At 33.7% G+C, this 22436-nt stretch overlaps 1 protein-coding gene across 11 annotated transcripts in view; it reads left to right on the top strand.

Moving 5' to 3' along the window:
• Positions 1-22436, top strand: part of LOC118192223 (multiple PDZ domain protein-like) — a 1451385-nt gene that overhangs the window by 956576 nt on the left and 472373 nt on the right. For all 11 annotated transcript variants that reach the window (XM_085818535.1, XM_085818539.1, XM_085818542.1 and 8 more), the window contains 4 exons: positions 6144-6267; positions 10622-10817; positions 16209-16280; positions 19649-20037. In XM_085818535.1, coding sequence (XP_085674661.1) covers positions 6144-6267; positions 10622-10817; positions 16209-16280; positions 19649-20037 — 781 coding nt within the window. The remainder of the gene's footprint in view (positions 1-6143; positions 6268-10621; positions 10818-16208; positions 16281-19648; positions 20038-22436) is intronic.

Below are 22436 nucleotides of genomic sequence, written 5' to 3'. Positions count from 1 at the left end.
AAAATCACGAAAACACCCATGCAGCCAGCACATTCGCGGGATTCGAACCTCGGACCGAAGTACCAGTGTTCAGCGACTTTACCGCTCCATATATTTTCCTGAAAAACTCATAATATACAGAAAGCGAAACAAAACATTTCTACTTCGTCCACTTTTTGTGCTGACGCTATGAATGAATTTGAAGATCGATAAAGTAACTCTGCTGTATGCCTAAAAAATGCGAGCAGTTGCTAACTGTTTTTCTTGCTGCAAGCACTTCTGGACTATAAACTTGTGCTCAACTTTTCTGTGCTCGTGTAATAATCTTAAGATTTTTAAGCTGCGTAAAAGAATTCTCTGCAGGGTTACTAAAAGAAATAGACAGATTTAATGATTATAAATAGTGAAATGTTTGTTTTTATCAGGAAACTTTTAATGCCATTGTCGAAGGGTATCTAATGATGAACCCGATGGTCGATTGGGAGAGCATGGAATCCGATGTCAAAAGTGCTCGAAAATGAATCTGCAAGTTTGCAGTAAAATGCAGTTTTATTCATTTACATCCTATTTTCACTGGAAGCTGGTTTGTTTTCAGACGTCAAAACCTTCGCGAACGTTCGCGGTCCTTTCTTGCAATCTGAGTCCCGTTTTCCTCTTATTGCCACTTCTCGAAAACAAATTAGGAAAGGAGAGAAGCAGACTGGTGCAAAGGGAGCATGTGCTAGCAACAACCGTTTTATAGAGGAAGCCTTTAAGTTTACGATTTCTACCATTCGTTTTTCTTTAATTGACATTAGCTCTAGCAATAGTACAAAAGCATTAATCTTTAAGTACAAAAGCATTTTATGTGCCTAACTATGAAAAAAAAAAATTGTAGAACGTTGTTTTAGAACTGGTATGGACGAAAATCTGCCTTTGCTTTGGATTAACCGTTCAAACGAAAAAAAAAAGAACATGGCTTGGGTATATTGGGCAACATCTGGATTTAATAGCGTGTGAATAATTATTGTGTTGGTACCACAAGGACCGAGTTTTTGTTCCTCCTCGACTGTTGACATGGACATGCGGATACGTGTTTGGGAAGAACTCACTATTGCGTTGATATCTGTCGTGTTACAAAAAGGTCACGCATAAAACATTTTAACTTAATGTTCAAAATATATTCTTACAATCATATATATAAGTATTTCAGTCGTACTAGTAAAACTCTTGTTTCTGTAAACTTTGAAGATACCTATTTCTATTAAGATAACCATGTTTATAAACAGTTATTTTATTTATTTAAAATATGTTTATTTATTATAGAGGTGGCTCTTGACATACGATGTTCTGATACACAAATTTTGTGGTACTTCGAATTTTTAATTTTAAACATTTCCTGCATCATCAATGGACTTTAATGGATCATGTGGCGGGGCATTCAAGGAAGAGTGCTGATATACGGATATTCCAGCTTTCTAAAGAATTAATCATTTAGGCACTGGGAGAAACAATATAGATGGGAAGGAAGAAATTTTACTGGGAAACAGAACTGGATATCATTCTAAAGAAGAGTGTGCTTATTAAGTATTATAATAAATAACACTTAATTTTCGCTGGTTAAATATAAATATTTATTATGCCGCCCAACCGGCAGAGTGGTTAGCGTCGCTGACTGCCGTGTCGAAGGGTACGTGCTTGAATCCCAGAGAAGGTATGGATGTCTGTAAATGTATAGTGTCGGTGCGGCTTGGCAGCATTCTAAATATGCGGCGAGCCGAAAGTTCTCTCGTGTGGTTTGGTGGAAGGGGAGAGGGGTGGAGGACCCTCGGACGCGGAAATATTAATTATTATAAAAAATACCAAAGCCACGTTACTAATTAACTTATCAAGCGTTATTATCAATTGAGGGAGAAAATGTTGGAACAATTTTTCATCCAATAATTAAATATAAGTTTAATGCATAAATGTTCTTTAGACTACATTTGCTTTCAGCTGTTATACTCATGGAGGTAGGAAGTAAGATGGAGTCGCCCTAAACAAGTTTCTCCCGTACCCTGCTCTGAAGCACCGGCGATCCCTACGTGGTGACCAAAACATTGGGTCATTTACCATTGAGTTCAATGGGATTTGACGCGTTCGGATGTAAATATTTTGTAATTACGTAGTAAATATACATATAAATGTATATATTTTCTTTTTCTACAACACTTCAGAGTCCTAACTATATGAAAACAACATATTTTTAAAGAACATTTCATTCTGAACGGAATTAAATGCTATACTTTTCACAGGACAGTTTTTTCAGAATGGTTTAATTTGAATGAAATATTTTCACAAGTTTTCGTTAATTACATTAGAAAAAAAATAAAGGTAATTCGATTTTATTCCGTTAAGGTACAAAAATTAAGATCAAAGTTTATTGTATTATTAATATTAAAATTATGCATTATTTCTTTTCTATTTATAGAGCTTCTTCCTAAAATACTTTCTTAAATATGACATGATTTTTTGGCTTCTGAGGCTTCTTTTAAATCGAAAAATGTAAGTCAATTTATAATTAATGCTCTATTCGGTTCATTTTGAATTAGAGAATTATTAGGAATTAGCGAAATACTTTAAATAGTACTTGACTTTCTCTGAACATTTCTGAAAGGGAATAAAATAAGTTTTTTTTTTTTTTTTTTTTTTTTTTTGAAGTATTATTTAAAACTTGTAACTGAGTTATTATAAAATTTAAGGGGAATAATTCTTTTAATTATACTTATCAGATTTTTTTTAACCCTTCATTTCAACAATACATAATCCAAAACTCTTTATTACGTTCTTAAGTGCGCATCTCATAGCATTTGCTTTACAATACCTTTTAACAGATTGCTTTCCAATACGAACAATTCTTGCTTAAATAGTTTTATAACGTATTTGTCAACAGGATTTCAATTTATGTGTACAATTCAATATTAAGGTTATTATATATTTAGATAACATTTATAATTATTATAAATTAGATACATTTAATAATTAGATTTCTTCACAGTACTTTCACAGTTGTTTATAAGTGAATAAATTCTTCATTTCAAATACATTTATAAATAATTTAATGAATATTTATGTATTTTGTCAAAGGCAGATACATAGTTTTTTCAATAATATGCAACAATAATATATGGATGTGAAAAAAAATTGTTTTATTTAAAACATTTTGGCGTTTGGAAAATAAAATAAAAATAGCGAATACTCTATCAAGGGTATCGAAAGACGTATACAATTTTAAATGTACCGTAAGGTATTTTTCATTCTTTAAGCATAACATTTTTCTTAAAATCTATATTTTTGTAGTTCAACAGCTTAGAATTTTATAAAACAAATTCATAATCAAAATCGCTGTTGTTAGTTATCGAAAAATAACGAAGATGTGATTTTTGCGTAACTGTCACTAAACTATACAAATTGCTATTATCCATCACACTATGAATGTTTCTTTCATACGAAAGTGTCTCTTTTTCGATTTGTATGGAACTGTCGTGTGTCGAAATACTATCAGAATCCTGTCAAGCTAGCTTCTGAATGTAAACAAAGAACACCCCATCTGGTGACCCAAGCTTCAAAGCAGTGCTTCACTTCTAGTGTCGATTGGCCCCTCCTTCCTTTCCCACCTCCATGGTTATACTTAATGATTACTACCAGTGGCATACTTAAAGGGAGAAGGACAAGGCAGTTCGCCTGGAGCGGCACACTTTGGGGAGCGGTATTTTCTTGCGAAATATATTTTAAGTTTTAATTATATGGAACTTCAGAGTAGAAAGAAGGATTGGGATTTATTGGATTATACTCTACAGTTATCAGTCTAAAGGAAGGGATGTGGTCTTGGAGCACTTAGATTCTCCATTAAGAGCTTAAAAATTCGGAACTGGTTCGTATTCATATTATGAAAAAGAAACGGGCTCCTATTCATTCACTTCTGCATGACTACAACGTAACATGCCCTACATTATGTGTAAGATAAATCACGAAAACGCTCGTGCTATCAGCTGATTGTTTAGGATTTGACCTCTGGTCGAACTATCAGTATTAAGCCATATTATACACTCTGTTTGGGAGGTAAAGAAAACTATTATACAAAATTTAGTTGAGTAGAATTGTTGTACACTGGAAAAAATATTCAAAGAAATTTCAACTGTTTCGTGTTCTTGCTATGCCTTCTTTACTGCATACAAACTTTGAATGAAAATACAAACGTCAATTTAATTATGATCACTGGGACATAAATAAAGAAAATTTCTTCTCTAAAAGAGAAATACCCAAGAGTTTTATTTCTGTTACTTGCTTGGAGAGGTGAAGCAGAGATGTGGAAGGACAGTCGCTCTAAACTTTTACAGTTTATTCTAAAATACAAGCTCCAGAATGTATTTCAAATATTGTAAATACTGCTGCGATTGTTTTTGCAATTTCTATAAGCAATACTCGTTGTAAACTGAATTATTCTAAATACAAATTCAAAAATCACTTCGAAAAAAAGGAGTATCTTGCACTCAAGAAAACTTACTGTATTGTCTACAGAAGACTAACCAAAGTTATAGAACAAACTTTTAAAATGGCTGAATGATTTTTGCTAACAGAAAAATGAGTAAAATAACACTTTAGAATACCAGAATTAAAGTTTTACTATAAAAATAAACACAGAGCTTTTATTTAATTCTCTGTATGATATTTTTATAATTTTTTTTTAAATTTCTTTTTGCGTGTGAAATAATTTTCTTTTTATGTGCATTGAGAGGGGGGCAAAAGCTTCGGCCCTTAAATTAGCACTCATCTGAACACGTTATTCTCCCTTTCAGAACAATATTCAATAAAACGCAAAATATTCCAAACCGTATTATAAAATCGAGTTCATGTTATCGATTTTGCGCAATTTTAGGTGTTTTGAGTATATTTAAGATAGGCTAGATAGTCTAAGCTATGATGTTTAGTAAGCTAGATGTACTAGATGCACTTTCTACCTCAGATATATTTCAACTTGCTATGAATTTATCAAGCCTATTTTTTTTTTAATTATGGAGTGCCTGTTTTTAATTTTTTATCCGTTTAAGTGTTATTGATCGTTAACTTCAACATCATTCAGTGCTTGCATATAGAAGAGCATTGGTTCGTATAACACACCATGTATTATTGCAATGTTAAAAATTATTTTTGCTGCTAATGGAATATCGTACTATTAATAATAATCTATGAATACCTCAACCATAGTGTGACTGATACGCAGGCTAGCACTTTGCTTTTTACCCCCCCCCCCCCGATGTAGTCCACTGCGGCTTTCAAATTCTGGCGCTCAGTGCCTGCCTAAATTCTAAAAGCTTCGCCGTCTCTAAATTCTGCTGCCTGATGATGCGGCCGCAGCGGTTGCCTCTTTTGCTCTGCTGATGCAACTTTGCTGATACAACTATTAAGTAAGGGAAACTAGTAATAGTAAGGGGAAAAGAAGAGAAGAACTGAAATGATGTGTTCAATATAATAGCCTCATCACTGAAATAAATTTTAAGGCTTTAATGACCAGAGCTAGATTAACCATTAAGCAAAATAAACACGCGCATAAGGCACCAGAATCTTTCAAGTGCTTAAAATAAATAGGCCTTAGGGCCAATAAAAGTCTTAATTCAGACCCGAACCCGCAATGGGCATGATCGCATTCAAGAGCTGCTTGGAAACGTGAAGTGCAAAATATGTGTCGAGTGATTTTGATATGTATTTTGTGTTATGGAATTTAAGTTACTAATATTCTAATCACGATTTATGTTTTATTACGTGTGTATGATCCTGGTGGGAATATATCAGCTTAACGCGAAATTTTTTATTCTGGGTCCTCTTACGTAATTGTATATCTAATTTTCGTTATTTTCTATAAACAAACACAGAGCTTAAACAGTTACATTTGCATCCAAACAACCTTATCTATGTCTAGAACAATGAGATTTGTATTTATAATGGTACAAGAAGATTATCTGTACACGTTGAATAAGATACCTACTCAAAGTACTCATTAAAACTGCACTACTGGTAACCGGGCTTGGAAATAGTACTTTCTGCATTCTGTGCATTATAATATTTTTAATATTAACATTAACTGAAAAACTTGTACACATTTTTGCATGTCAAATTTGATTTCCTGTCGTCCTTCGCTCTTTCAGAAACCGGCGATTGGAGAAAAGCTTGTGCTGCCATCTGCCGACGAATCTGATACTCTGAAATCTTCAAAATTTATTCAGTCTCCTTTGAAAACTATTCAAATCAAAAAGGGCGCAAATGTCTTAGGTACGTTGCTTATTGCGTTAATATTGATGAGTTTTAATAAATTTTTTTTTTCAGGAGAGCATTTTATATGTTGAATTATTAAAGTTCAAAAAATCTTTTATTAAATTTATAATTGTGCTATATTTTATATACTTCTTTACGTATTTTACTGACCACTACCGTAGGTTCTTTTTTTTTTTTAATCCTTTGTAAATAATATTGTAAACATTTATTAGCTTTCTCAGTTTTCTGTTATCTAGCACTGTTTTTAACAAGCGCCTGGCCCCAGCCACCACCCCTGTTCTTATTGGTTGCCGTTTATGACGTCAGGCTGAAAAGATTCCATTATGTGTTTCGTTTGAGTTATGTCAAGGGGAACTTATAACTACTTTGGATTTGTTTATGTCCTGTGTTAATGTGAATTTGTACAATGTAACAGAATATTTGCAATTAAAACGAACCTAACAGAATAAGAAAATATGTCGGCACTTTTTATATAAATTGTTAAATCATGTTAATGGAATAGATAAAACTTTATAATGCGTAAATATCGTTTGACTAAGCAATCTGTATTCAATGCAATTCATAGCGCTTTACTGATATTTAAGAAATATATTGTATAATTTCATATAGCAGGGGCCCATTAACAAGATTTGCTTCGTCAGCAATGTCAAGCACTGAACTCTTACTGTGTAAATAATGTCTGCCGCAGTTTTCATGAATTAGCGGTTTATTTTGCAGAACAGTGTTTTTAAAAGTGATATAAATGTAAAAGCTAGTTATTGCTTAATAAAAATTAACTGTTTGTTAACAAAATAACCTTCCTTTTATTTATTGTTTGGTATCAAAATTGTTCGTAGTCAGATTAATTTTTCACTTTCTAATTCTAGGCATTCATTTCTCTTATTTATGGTTAAAAATAAGGTAAAGTGATAAGATATTTTTAAAGCACTAATAATAGCGTTTATTTGACTTTGTCAATTGGAGTTATCATGCTGTTTTTTTATGCATTATTGTTTTGTTTCTTAACTTTTATATCTTATAAAAAGTGTTTATTGTCAAATGACTTCGATATTCATCTAATGACTAAACGGTTATCGACTGCACATCGATTTGCACCTTTTTTCTAAATATATTGTTAATATCAATATATTTCTTAAGCTGCTTTTTATTTTTGTAATTTTTCGCAAATATGGCAAATTATTCTATCATCGCCCATGGCTTTGCCTGTTTCAGCGCTAAAATGACCTCGGGTTCAAGCTTTTGGCGCACAATAATGCCGCGGAGAATTCTTTTCGTCACTGTATGACATCAGAAGTCGTGTCCAATAAGAGCTTGGGGTGGTGGCTGGGGCCAGGCGCTTGTCTTTTTTTAGCTTTTACTAACGCGTGTTTTATGTATGCGTACTTGCTTGTTTTGGGTTTATTTATTAATATTAGACATTTCAGGATATCACTGATTTATCACTTAATTTTTATCATATCTCTGCAAAGGAAAGTTGACGGCTGAAGGAAAAAAAGATGAAAAAGCCAAAGATAAAAATTGTTTGGAAGAGAAGTCCTAGCCCTTAGATATAAAATAGCTGCTGTCTTTTTGAAAAATTTATTCGTGAACAGATTTGTTCGTGATCCAAGATTCCACTGTATGTTGAATGAAATGCTGTAAATAGTTATGTTTGCAACATTTTCTAAGTGTATTTTCAGATTCATAAGCAACTTTAATCAAATTTTTTTCTTTGCGTTTAAAAAAAGTCCCATATTCTAGAGCAATTTGTGATCCTCTAATACTAACAGCAAATAAATCTAATTTCTTTTCAATGAAATAATTCATATAAAACAGCAAATAAATCTAATTTCTTTTCAATGAAATAATTCATATAAAATATAAAAGTAATTTTAGTGGCACTAGATGCAACCTCCCGGGTATCGAAACTGCCTCATAGTGGATGACACAAGAACACTGTAATTGTCTCAGGAACTGATTAAATTATTTTGGGGCCTTAGATATAACGTCCTAATAACATGTTTAATAAACCAGAATCATTAATCTGTCGATTTTTCTGGTGATACGGTTGTTTGTTTAATTTTGTGCATATATTTTCTCTCCTCTTGCTTGCACGGTTGTCGATAATCGTCTCTATTTTTCCCTCCACCTGAAATGTTCGGTTTTAGTGCCTATTTGATATATTTGTGAATTCTTGGAACTTCATGGGAAATTTACTTGTTAGCGAGCAACTGATGAGGAAGTAATTTGGATGATCCCTTTCCTCCCATATGTATTTATCTGAGGATACAATATTTCTTTCTTGGTATTATATGGACGACATGGCCTGCTAGATGCCAATTTATATGGTGGTGAACATAAGTTTTCTCTGCATTAATTTGAGGCAGGAAATGAGAAGAAGGCTTCCATTTTCACCGTATTTTCATTCTTCTTCCCGTTCTTGTTTTCATGAATATTTAATTTTCTACTTGAGATAAGATTTCGTACTAGGCAGATCTAAAATTTTTACTTCATCACAAGATATTACTGATTTTGCTGCTCCATCCGCAACTTCATTTACTGATATTCCTGCATGTGCTTTTACCCATGATATTTCGAAGCGAATATCGGAGTGATATGCTGTAATATATATATATATAAAAAAAAAAAAAAGTTGTTGTTTTAATGATGACTTATGTTTTATCTTTTTTAGTGCTAGTAGTGCAGATTGACACTCGGTATATATTTTAATATGTTTTTGAAATTTTTTCATGGTATTTTCATTTTGTTAGCGACCTAATTACTTTATTTCAAAGATTAGAATAATGCAAGCACATCTTACACTTGCTTACACTTTGGAACCATTTCTATAAATACACGTATGTCATTCTTTGACCTTGGTGGTGGAATGTACAGTAGACTTTTGTATCTGTTGCTAGATGTCTTTGATAAGGTTTATATTGGGGATTCATATTTAGCGTGCTTTTTGTTTTTTTTTTCTTTTATATCATTTAAGGCCCCAATTGTTGCCCTGAATTTTTCATATTTTGTTGGCAATTTCTTTTTTGATTTTATGAATTTAAGATGTTCATTTCGATTGAGCTTTTCATCGATTATTAATCCGTTGACTTCATTTTCGATTTTTTGACTTTCTGTTGTTCTTCTGTATTTAAGAAGCCTTGAAATATCCCGCGAGGATTTTGGAAAAGTAAGAGTTTAGGATTTTTCTTGGTTTATTATTAGTTTTAGTCTGATACGTTAAATTAAATAGGCTGCAGATTTCGTTTATATTTCTTTCTAAATGATCTCTGTTTTTTTTTTTTTTTTTTTTTTTTCCTGTTGTGAAGAAAGCTGAGAAAGCAATTCCTTTAGAGCAGAATGGCCAACAAGTCTATTGCGAATCTGTTTTTGATCGATTACAGTCGACAAGAGCAACCGCAGCTTAATCGTGTCTCAAAGAGAAAAAAAGATGATTGATTTTAGTTTCATAGATGAGGATGACAATACGCCTTATGCGCCAGTCTTTGACAGAGTGTGAGAGATTATTATTAATTTTTTTCCCTTACTGTTTGTCATGTAGTATCATATTTTACTACTTTGAATATACGGAATCCTGCAGCTAGCAAATAAAAAACGGAACCAAACTGACTACTACTTGAATATGTGAAATAAATGATTTGGATGGAAAATTCTGAAAACCGTATAAAATAATTCGGCCGATTATGAAAGAGCGGTATTCCATTCGGTACTTATTACAAATATAAATCTTATATTTAGAAACATATATTAGTATATCTTTTTGCATATATCATCTCACACGTGCTTGTTTTGAAGTCATTGTTTCAGTATTGCATTAAACGGTAATGTTCTATCTAAATCTAATTTCGATTCTAAACTCCGTTGAAACGGAACATTTTTTGCTCTTAAATACTTACAAATTTGAACATAGATTCACATTTCAAATTCCAAACACTGATATTTGTATTCGCCCCCCCCAAAAAAAAAGAAAACAGCTTTTTATGGAGAAGCAGAACATTCTTCGCTTTCGTCTAATGCTCTATGCATATAATCTTCATTTAGATTAAGTATTGTGCATATTTTTTAAAAAGCAAGATATAAACCATAATCGGCACGTGTAACTTTTAAAATTTGCGTATTGCGGAACACATTTATGAAGTAGCGGCTCACCTGTCACCTCATTAAACTCTTCGGTGCTCTGCATCTTAAGATTCATAATTTACTATTTCTAAAAAATAATTAGTAGTATGGAGGTTCCTTGGAATACGGAGCGCCTCCTAATCGCGACTTAAACAACTACATAAACCTACCTCCGATTCCTGTTATCCTCTTTTGACTTTTTCTTCTGAAATTCGCCAATCGTGTTTTCCCCCAGGTCTCAGTGTGAATATCGTCGATTCCATGGGTGTAGTGATCACTTCTGTAACACCTGGAAGTGCCGGAGATCAAGATGGTCGTATCAAACCGGGAGATATCCTGGTTTCTATCAATGGCTGCTCCTTGCTCGATGCAGAACCTCGCCAAGTGGGAGAGATCTTAAGGAGTGTCGACAAAGCAACATCCGACGTCGTGTAAGTACCAGTGCTTAAATTGCGCCGGAGCCCACCGGAGCTCGGCTCCGGTGCTTCTCAATTTTTAAGATAAATTACAATTTTAACCGGAGCCTTAAATAAGATGAGCTCCGGTACTTCTTTTTATAAAACTGAACCACAATTCAAAGGGGGAAAGATTTAGAATTCCTAACGTTTAACAATAAGCAGACCTTGCAAATCTCTATTTCTCTAGAAATACGAACTCATGAGAACATGAGACGTTCAAGTAAAGTTCCTCGTTAAGAAAAGCAATAAATTTGGGGGAGTTTATTTAGGAACGCCTAAATTTCTCGCCATGCCATTGTATCTAGTGTACTGTTATCGATGCTTACAGTTAGTTATCTTCGCAGGAAGGAAAATGTGTGTTCTTAAATGTGCGTTAAGTGACAGCGAGTACAATAAGAGTGAAATACTGAGATAAACTGCTTATGCACGTCTTATACATCGTCTTCCCACAGTATCCACTAATGGCGGGGGGAAGCGTAACCAGCAACTTTACATTTAGGAGTCCGATTCAGAACTCATTTACCCCTGACACCCATCTGCCTGATGGCTATAATTATATCAACAGAGAGCCGCGGTCAAAGAGGACGTTCTCCCTCACCAAGATTTCCCTGATTTTTTTGTTTCCACCCACTCATACCCTCATTCTATTTCGCCCTGAAATTTTCATCAGCTATACTTTAAGTATATTTAAATTTTGTGATGATAAAAGAACTTCCCCCTACGATCAGAACTTAAATTGGGCCAGACCCCACCGGATCTCGGCTCCGGTGCTTCTTAGTTTTTGTAATAGATCATAATTCTAGCCGGAACGCACCGGAGACCTGAATAAGAAGGCTGCGGCACTTCTTTTATGTAATTGAATAACAATTTCAGTAGAAATTTTATCTAGAAAATTTTATTTTAACAATAAAATTATATTAAAAATCGCGTATTAAATTTCAATTTATCTTTTTACATTTTATTTAATTTTAATTAGTTAATTACTTCAATCTTTAATTATTTCAATAAATAAGGATTAATTATCTAATAATTATAAATTAAATTATAATTAATTAATTATATAATAATTATTGATTAAATAACGATTTATAAACATTAATTAAATAGCTATTGATTAATTTGATAATAATTAACTATTTAATTTTAAAATGATTAATGAGTTTAATAGTCATTTTATTTATTTATTTACTCCTGTTCCTCTCTGCTGACGGTCTTCCATAGGGCTGCGGCACTTTTAATCTTAGAAATTAAGCCCTGGTAAGTAAGCCCTGGTATGCACTTTGCAGGTGTTATTGCTTCGATAGCAGACATTGCTATGCATACATTCCGCTTATTTTTCTGGTTTTGAATGTTTGAAAAACTTCTAGTTAAAAACTTATTTTAAACAATATATCTGTAAGGGTTGCATATGTGTCAATCAGATTACTGACATACAGGAGCAGATCATGTCATCAAGATTACGTTCTGCGTTTCATTCGGTAGCCCCCCGCCCAAACTGTTTTAAGATCACTGCTCATGAACAGGACCTGCCTAATATCTGCTAAAAGTAGGAAGCGTGAAGAGTCCACTGGCTCATGTTAACACTTTATGCTTTTAAATTACAGCTGAAATTTCACACTTAAATGTCTAAAAAAGGTTGCTGCTGCTGGTAATTCATTTCAGTATAGTTAGTATATTCCTCTTTCTTTTAGTTCTGCATTCATATGTAACGTATACCCCTAGTATTCTTTGTTACTGTTCAATAGCTTGGCTTCTTAATTTCGAAGGAAAGATTAATTTGGTATCAACTTACACTTACGGCATTTGGCTACATACAAAATTATTACTAAACGTTAGGCGCTATCAGTCTCCTGCAGATGAAAGGATGAAATGAGGAGTTGGTATGACTATTAATGTATTAATGTATACTCAGTGGGTAGGATCCTTGCTGCGTATCTGCAATCCGAGAACCATTCAAGATATGCAGGAATACCTGGTTGTCCAGCGCGGTCATAGGGCGAGTATAGGTCCGTTCGTCATTTCCTCAATTTATACATTCATCTGCGTACTACTATGGAGTGGACTGTTATGTGTGTGGGGTCGGTCAAGCCCAAATCTCCACAGGTGGATGGGTGGCTTAATGAATGTGCACAATTATTCTATTACATTAAAATCCAATCAATTAAAGTAATCTAAGACGACTTTCAGATTCGCAATGTAGTAATTTATTTACACTTCGAACCTGATTTTTACATTATGTCATTTCATTTCAGTTTAATTAATAGTTAAAATTGAAATTTGCATCTTACCTTTATGCCTCGTTTCGTCAGATACCAGCTCAGTCCAGAGATTTATGCAGATTTAATTGGCAAGGATCATTTATTAGCAAGGAGCATAGTTTAAACTGAGAGGAAGAATCATAGCCGCATGACTTGCGGTAGAACCATGGAGGTAGGAAAGGAAGGAGGGGCCAGTCGGCACTAGAAGTGAAGCACTACTTTGAAGCTGGGGTCACCAGATGGGGTGTTCTTTGTTTACATTCAGAAGTTCGCTTGACACGGTTCTGATAGTATTTCGACACACGACAGTTCCATACAAATCGAAAAAGGAACACTTTCGCATGAAAGAAACATTCATAATGTGATGGATAATAGCAATTTGTATAGTTTAGTGACATTTTAGCAAAAATCACATCTTGGTTATTTTTCGATAACTAACAACAGTGCGATTTTGATTAAGAATTTGTTTTAGAAAATTCTAAGCTGTTGAACTACAAAAATATAGATTTTAAGAAAAATGTTATGCTTAAAGAATGAAAAATACCTTACGGTACATTTAAAATTGTATACGTCTTTCGATACCCTTGATAGGGTATTCGCTACTTTTATTTTATTTTCCAAACGCCAAAATGTTTTAAATAAAACAAGTTTTTTTCACATCCATATATTATTGTTGCATATTATTGCAAAAAGCATGTATCTGCCTTTGACAAAATACATAAATATTCATTAAATTATTTATAAATGTATTTGAAATGAAGAATTTATTCACTTATAAACAACTGTGAAAGTACTATGAAGAAATCTAATTATTAAATGTATCTAATTTATAATAATTATAAATGTTATCTAAATATATAATAACCTTAATATTGAATTGTACACATAAATTGAAATCCTGTTGACAAATACGTTATAAAACTATTTAAGCAAGAATTGTTCGTATTGGAAAGTAATCTGTTAAAAGGTATTGTAAAGCAAATGCTATGAGATGCGCACTTAAGAAAGTAATAAAGAGTTTTGGATTATGTATTGTTGAAATGAAGGGTAAAAAGAATCTGATAAGTATAATTAAAAGAATTATTCCCCTTACATTTTATAATAACTCAGTTACAAGTTTTAAATAATACTTAAAGAAATCTTATTTTATTCCCTTTCAGAAATGTTCAGAGAACGTCAAGTACTATCTAAAGTATTTCGCTAATTCCTAATAATTCTCTAATTTAAAATGAACCGAATAGAGCATTAATTATAAATTGACTTACATTTTTCGATTTAAAAGATGCCTCAGAAGCCAAAAAATTATGTCATATTTAAGAAAGTATTTTAGGAAGAAGCTCTATAAATAGAAAAGGAATAATGCATAATTTTAATATTAATAATACAATAAACTTTGATCTTAATTTTTGTATCTTAACGGAATAAAATCGAATTACCTTAATTTTTTTTCTGATGTAATTAACGAAAACTTGTGAAAATATTTCATTCAAATTAAGCCCTTCTGAGAAAACTGTCCTGTGAAAAGTATAGCATTTAATTCCGTTCAGAATGAATTGTTGTTTAAAAATATGTTGTTTTCATATACTTAGGATTCTGAAGTGTTGTAGAAAAAGAAAATATGTACATTTATATGTATATTTACGACGTAATTACAAAATATTTACATCCGAACGCGTCAAATCCCATTGAACTCAATGGTAAATGACCCAATGTTTTGGTCACCACGTAGGGATCGTCAGTGCTTCAGAGCAGTGTACGGGAGAAACTTGTTTAGGGCAACTCCATCTTACTTCCTACCTCCATGGGTAGAACGACGTTTACCCATGGAGTTACCGTGCTTACCGTTCAGTTACCGTGCTTACCTTGCATCCAAAAAGCAGTGCTCCAACCAGATACGTTGCTGGACATTAGTACAGGATTGGTATGTTCTTGATTTAGAGATTGTTTCCCGATCCAAGGCCTTTGTAGTCTTAAGTGGTTGTACTTGTACTATATCCATTTGAATTGTAAGTTCCAATTATTTGCTGAAAGAGGTCAAGGAACGTTTTTTGTTTTATATTGTTTTAATTCAAACTTCACCAGTCATGAGAAAATACAGTTCATAACTTTACTTTCAGATCCACCAGCGGCCGAGCAGTAAAGTCACTGAAACTGGTAGTTTTAGCTGAGCACTGGTGGTAGTTCAATCCGGGTTTCGATTCCCGGCGAACCTGCTATCTACATAAGCATTTTTGTGTTTTTCCTCATGTGTAACGTGGATACGAGCCATGCTCCCTTAAAAGTCTTCCACGAGGCATCACTGCCGTTGGCAAATACTATTGTGCGCGACGCAGTAATCAAGACTGAAAAAAGATCTTAGTTGCTTGTGTGGTTTGTGCTTTAACGGTTAGTTTAAGCTACAGACTAGCTCGCATCATATCTTTAGAGTTACACTGAGGGGTGAGGGTTTTATTTATCAACTTAGTTAATTTGTAAGACACCCTCAAATCATTACAAGAACTCAAAATCTAACAGAAATAGAACTCTGGTAACTTGTGGGTAATCATAACGCACGATCAAATAAAATTAAATGCTAAATGCAAAATCAACATTACATTATTATTAAACTTTACCTCCTACACCTAGACGCATTTCTAAATGTTCAGGAAGCAGTGACGCCTAGCAGGAGTTAAACCGATAAATTAAATCTGAAATAAGGAAAGCTAAAAGCACAATATGGGTCAGCTTAAAAATGCTACCAAACGGTCTTCGAAACCTCAAGAACGTTTGAATTTATTTATTCTTCAGTTAGTTTTCATTCTGGTAGAAGTTGATGAAAGTTAAAGGAATACTCAAAGAATAAGATACTTAAGCTAATTAAAATAAAACTTTACAAATGCCTTTGATAAATGTAAGGATTGTAATGAAGTGACAAAACAAATAATTACTTTGACAAAAAAGTGACTTGAAGAGTATTTTATTTTGGAATATTTGGATTCGTATAAAAATGCCGTGTCGTTGCTCAGCATTTTGATAAAAATAAAAAGAGTTCTTTTTTTTTTTAATGTAAGAATGAAGCGAATTAAAATTAATTATTAATGCTTTATTTTTTAAATCTTATTTTCAGAGTGCAGTATATACCTGCAGATACGTCATTTACAGAAATATCGCCAAAGAACTCTTTCCGACAGTTGCAAAAGTAAGATTAAAATACTTCTTTATTGTAGTTGAATTCTTACTTTAAATAATATTCAGAAAAGAATTTCATTGTCAGAAATTTTAATAAAAATATTTAAACAGAGAAAATAATTGCAAAATTCAGTTTCTGACCCTGAAATGTGTTATTAGTAGTAATCCTGGTTAATAAAGTTCTTTCTAATTACCTTAAAGACCTTGTAAACTAAAAAAGAAAAGAAACTGACTGTCAACTAGGGGTAATTTGCGTATTATTATTATTATTAGACCAGAAGGGCTATTAGTCTCGAAATGGCATTTTGCGTCGGTTCACTATAAACGACGCATCACCTTTTTAAATTTTTGTCAACAAATATTATCGCCCTGTATGATATTCAATGAAGAAATTAAATAATGAAGAGTCTGCATAAATGTATGCATGTTTTTCGCATTGTGAAAAAACAATGGTACCTATAGCCATCAAATTTTGAGTAACGTATTCCTCCACCCAAATATGGTCACCTGGAAGCCAGAATTTGGAATTTGTTTTATTATATATTTCATATTTTGTAAAAATGTATACGAAATTTTGATTAACAAACTCAGAGCGAGCAGTAGCAACACTGCATTTTTAACAACATTTAAAAACATTTTTATCCTCAACTAGGGAGACTGTCTAGCGGAAATTCTATTTTTAAATATTTTTAGCCCAAAGGCACATTAGCTCAAATGCTCTCGAAACAGTATGTGTATTTAAGTGGGGAAAAATGTCGCTTTGGGCACAGTATAAAATCCGAAAGCTTTCAGTTTTTTTTTTCGGAGGGGGGGGAAGGAAGGTGTAGTCTATCGTTAAAGCTGTGGCAAAAGAAAACATTATTTTACGATGTGCTCCTTTTAGATAATGAAAATTCTGGTAATTTTTTATCTACGAATTGATGACGAAAGTTATTGAAGGTTAGTATTATGTTTATTATGTTATCACACTTTCTAGCCAAAGAGAGATTATAGAAATAGAAAGTTAAGAAAATTATAGAATTTTAAGCCCAAAAAAAGCTGGCTTTTTTTCGGTTAAAAGAGCGTTAGTTGGAGCCAAACGTAAAAGTTTGCCTGGAATTTGATTAGAAATTGCAATGGCAGCCGTAATGATATGCACTTAACTACCACTGAATAAGGGATAGGTTGTCAATAACGAGTTGGACCTTCTCTGGCCTTTATAATGTCTGCCAAACGACAAAGCATAGTTTCAATAAGTTTTTAGAAGCATTCTACGGGAATAGCTTGCCAAACATCGATAAAGCTGTCTATAATTTAGGAAGACTCGCTAGTGTTGTGTGATGAGGTTTTAAACCTTTCTCCAAAACGTCTGAAAGATGCTCAGAGCTTTTAAGTAGCCAGTTTATGACAGAGGAGTCAGAAGAACGCTCATCCAACCAAGCAAGAGCCAACCGGGACCCTGTGAGAGGAGCAGTTATCTTGCTGGGATACTCCATTTCTGTGTGAATGACAGGATAACATAAATGGGTGGAGATCATAGCCCATGTACTCTACATACCGAATCATATTGAGGGAGGTTGCTACAAGTACCAAAGAACCCAAACACTGCCAAGAGAAAACACCCCAGACCATGATTGAGTCACCATGGCTTTGCACAGTTCCAATCTGCCATACAGGATCATAGCTTCATGAGTCTGACATCATATTCTCAGCCTGCCGTCGGTATTAGCTAGTCAGAATCGAGACTCATCACTCCTTGCTACTCATTTCAAGTCCACTAGAGTCTATTCTCTGTATTCTCTTGCCCAGGCAAGAAGTGCAGCTCGATAGCATGTGCATTTAGCAAAGGTACTCACTCTCGTGGATCTACGGCTTTCGAAGTCCATATGTTCAAGCGAGCGTTGAACGATCCGTTTTTTGACTATACAAATGTCGCCCTGATTCAGCTGGGTGGTAATGTGAGATAATGTATGGCTTCGTTGACTATGTGCAATACGGCTGAGTGGTCTCACAACACACTTCTTCTAGATTAATTGTCCTTTGCAATTTGCCCGATTCGCTAGTTCTTTTTCCCATCATCCGTGTATTCTCGGTATGCCCTTGACTCTATCGACCTTGAGAATTCTAGCCCGCTGAGGATTTTGGAAATTGAATGGTCCACGTGTCGAGTGCCTGCTATCTGTCCGCGATGGAAGCTGTCTAAATCAGAAGTTTTACCCATACTGGTAAATGAAAAGACTGATTAACAACAACCGTATTACTAGCTATATGTGCATTGTATATAATATATTGTATATATATATAGCTTCATGAAAGTAATTAAATATAAAATGAATTTAAAAAGAACAAAATATTTTTACCATATTAATTTCAAATGATAGATAAAGGATTATTATAGCATTGCTGAAACCATTTGCTTCTTCCCATAACATAAATTCAGTTAAGAAAAAAAAATTTAACTGATGGCGGGCTGTGTTATCTTGATGTTTATTTCTGTATTTTACTGCGTCAAATCATGCCATCCATATCGGTTCTTTCGTTAAAGGAGGAAAAAATTAAAACACTTAGTAAAAAAGTAATTGACAATCTCGTAGTAAAAAGTAATTGGTTCGATGTTCATTCTTGCCGCTTATTTGTAATGACGTCATTGCATATCTATGCGGAACATGAAATAAAAAAACCACCACATTTGGCCTTTTGCCGCTCCGATTGGCGCCGCATTAACCGAAAAATATAAAAAAAAATTAATTAAAATTTCTGCAGTATACAGTGAAATTTTTTCAATTTCATATAAATATTTCATTTGAAAATTAAGTATAAATCGCTGGTTGCATTAACGTTCATATAAGTAGAAGGTGAATTTATGAAGACTTCTTACCGTCGGACCTGGTTAATGGTATCAAATCTTTAATTCTGTACTGAATTGAATGTATTGTCATTTTTTTAATTAGTTAAATAATCAATGAAGCCATTCTTAATAAATATATTATCTGAAGCTTAAATACATTTGTGCCCACCAGTGGCCGAGCGGTGAAGTCGCTGAACGCTGGTAGATCGGCCCAGCATTCGAATCCTGGCGAAAGGGACGGCTGCATGGGCGTTTTCGTGGTTTTCCCCATGTGTAACGTGTATACGAGCCAATTTCCTTCGAACGTTCTCCATGAAGGCCTGTCTTCAATTAGGCAGATAGCCGTCGAGTGCTTTACCATAATTAATAAACCAAACGAAACCAAACCTAAATATATTTGCAATAAAAACTCTGTTTGTTGTATTTTCTCCACCCTGTATATAAAAAAATGTCTTTTTGTATGAAGTGTATTGTTGAATTTTAGTTTCTAAATGGATAAGAAACTATCCTTATTCATGTCTCTTTTTTTTATTTCTGAATGATCAATTTAGGCCTCATGCCAAATTTGATGAAGAAGAAGACGAGTACTTTGATGTTCCTGAATCAGAACCGCCTGAGCTTCTGTCATATACTCCATCTACACTCGTATCCGAAATAAAGATGCCAACACCTTTTCCCCATGCGTCTCCTGAGGCGGAGAGGTTACGAAAACAAACAGACAACAAAATATTGCCCAAATTACGACCTGCAGAAACCAAAATTTCTGCTATCCACTTACCAGCGAAATCTGCTGCAGTTCCTGTTACCGTGCCGCCTACTTCTGTGGGATCTTTCGTCAAAGGGTTAGACGTATCCAGTATGGTCAGCAAAGTGAAACCAACAGTGCCTTTTAAGCCCACGAGAACTTCTCTATCGCCCAAAGATGCCTTGCCTGCCAAAGGTGACAGTTTTTCTTCGTTTCCGAACTCTTGTTAATGCCTTGTTTGTATGCTAGAGTTAACTTTTATGGGATGTGTATGAAGCTTAATTCCTTCCACAAGATTAAACGCATTTGAAAGCAAAGCATACGTATAGAAACCTTTGTAAACCAAAGTAGCGTAAACCGAAGATGCAGGTATCATTAGTTTGTACTGAAGACGTCTTCTGCATTCCGAGACCAACCAAATCAAAACACATGACAGTGTTTAAAATAAGAATAGAGACATTATCACCCCTTGAAAGGCTTTGAGGAATTTTAGAAGCTGGTCAGCGAAGCAGTATAGGGTGATTTGAGAAGCAAAGAGGGCACACATGGAATATTTGGTTGCTTAAGCACTTTTGAAACAAACATTAAAATATTCACTCGAAAGTACAAATATAACAGTTATACATTTTTATAGGAATCAAACAAAAATTATGTTATTCGACTCTTCACACAAGCTAGTCCAATTTGCGTATACTATCAGTTTTTTAATTCCAATGAATTATAATTTAAAAACTATCAGTCTAATATTCTGAAAATATTACCACAATCCGTCTTGCAGGGTATTGAGTATGTCCAACAGTGTTGCCAAAACTTTTCGAGCTAAAATAGCAGGAGAAAAATCGAAAAAAAGTAGCACGTCGCGTCAGATAGCATGTGATTTTTTTTTTGTAAAGTCATAGGTTCGTGAGCTTACATGATTTCTAACGTCATCGCAGTCTTTGTGAATTTCTTTATTTGCGGGTTGTAATTCGATTCTTTGTCATTTTATTATGTACGTTAGTTTTGACGAAAGTTTAAAACTACACTGCTAATTTTCTATTGTTTATATCACCATTTCTTCTCTTATTCTAATCTCAGTTAATTTGTTATTTTCTAGTGCCCAATTTCACTTCATCATATCGTGATTACCATCAGACGCTATTTTCTTTCATATTTAAATTTGTTTCGCCTTGTAGCTTAAAAATGATGTTGCTTTGATTTTAAAGTATTTTGATTGTTTAATACATTTTAATCAGGAGAATCGAAGGTCGAAAACATGCTCGTACCCATCTGTAAAAATTGGAATTAACATTAAAATTGTGAGTCACATGAAATACTTGGGTGTTTACACTGATGCCGACTTACGTGGCATGAAACACATCGCGCAAATTAAGCAACGATTGCACAAATTGTCTAATTCATTTAACAGAACCACAGCAGCCAAATGGGCAGTATCGTTTCGGATGCTAAGAAGCCTTGATTGGGGCCTCTGTTTGGGGTTCTTATATCACAAAATGTATGAGCCTGCAGCTCAGATCTGCGCAACAACCTCTTTTCCAACTGAGCATCTGTCGGGAATATAGAACATCCCCTACCAATGTGCTAAACGTCTTAACATGGTCTTCCATCCATCTCCCTGTACAACGAGAAAATGCTATAGTCCGCATACTTAGACTGCACACTAATACATCTCTTTGGCACAGAGAATTCATAAGCACTGACTATGAACGCAATAGCCCATTAGTGCCTTGCCACCCAGCAGAATTCGATCTTGATACGAAACTACAAGCTTCATCAGCTTTTGAGTCATATGTTGTATATACTGATGGAATCAAAGGGGGATCAAGGTACTGGCTGTGGCTTCTGTATGATACGAGGTACCAGTACTGTGTTTATCTGGGCACGAAAACTAAATTCTCCCAATGAAGTGTTCTAAGATGAGCTTATAGCACTTATAGCAGCAGTTTACTACAGCATTCTAGTTGGTCACGAACTAACTCTATATTCTGACTCAGCGTCAAGTCTCCACTCTATACGGGGTTGGAAAAGTCGGAACACAATAGTCAAGGAGATTCAGAGAATGCTACTTTCCTTGCCGACAGATATCAGACCGAAGCTCTAATAGGTCCGTGCACACACTGGAGTACATACGGCAATGAAAAAGTAGATGAAATGGCACAAAATGGGACTTTTTCTGAAATAATATACCAATTTTTTTTTCCATATTTCAATTCTACGACTCAAATAACGCCAAACTACCAAGTTTTGTAAAAAAATCACACGAGTAGTTTTAAAAAAATTAGCTCTCAAAATTTTAGCTCCTCAATGTTAATTGAGTTTGGTATATATTTATTAATCTCTTTTTTTTTATTAAACTTATTTGATTCTTCCTTTCACATTTCGAAATTTAAGTTCATTCCGAATAAAATTCAGCAAATTTTTATGATTTATTTTTAAAATTTGTATTTTTAAATTATTTTCATATATTTTTCGAAAAACTTTTTGAATTATAATCTATAAAATTTTTACCATCGTCTTAAAGTAAACGTATTTCTAAGCATACATACAAAAGATACTGTTTTTTTTTTTTTTTTTCAAAATTTCCGAAAATATAC

The sequence above is a fragment of the Stegodyphus dumicola genome, chromosome 6 (assembly GCF_044657685.1).
Source record: "Stegodyphus dumicola isolate Sdum_Otavi_A_Nest chromosome 6, ASM4465768v1".
Classification (NCBI taxonomy): domain Eukaryota; kingdom Metazoa; phylum Arthropoda; class Arachnida; order Araneae; family Eresidae; genus Stegodyphus; species Stegodyphus dumicola.
Note: the sequence above shows the minus strand (reverse complement) of the source record. Positions and strands in the feature narration are given on the sequence as shown.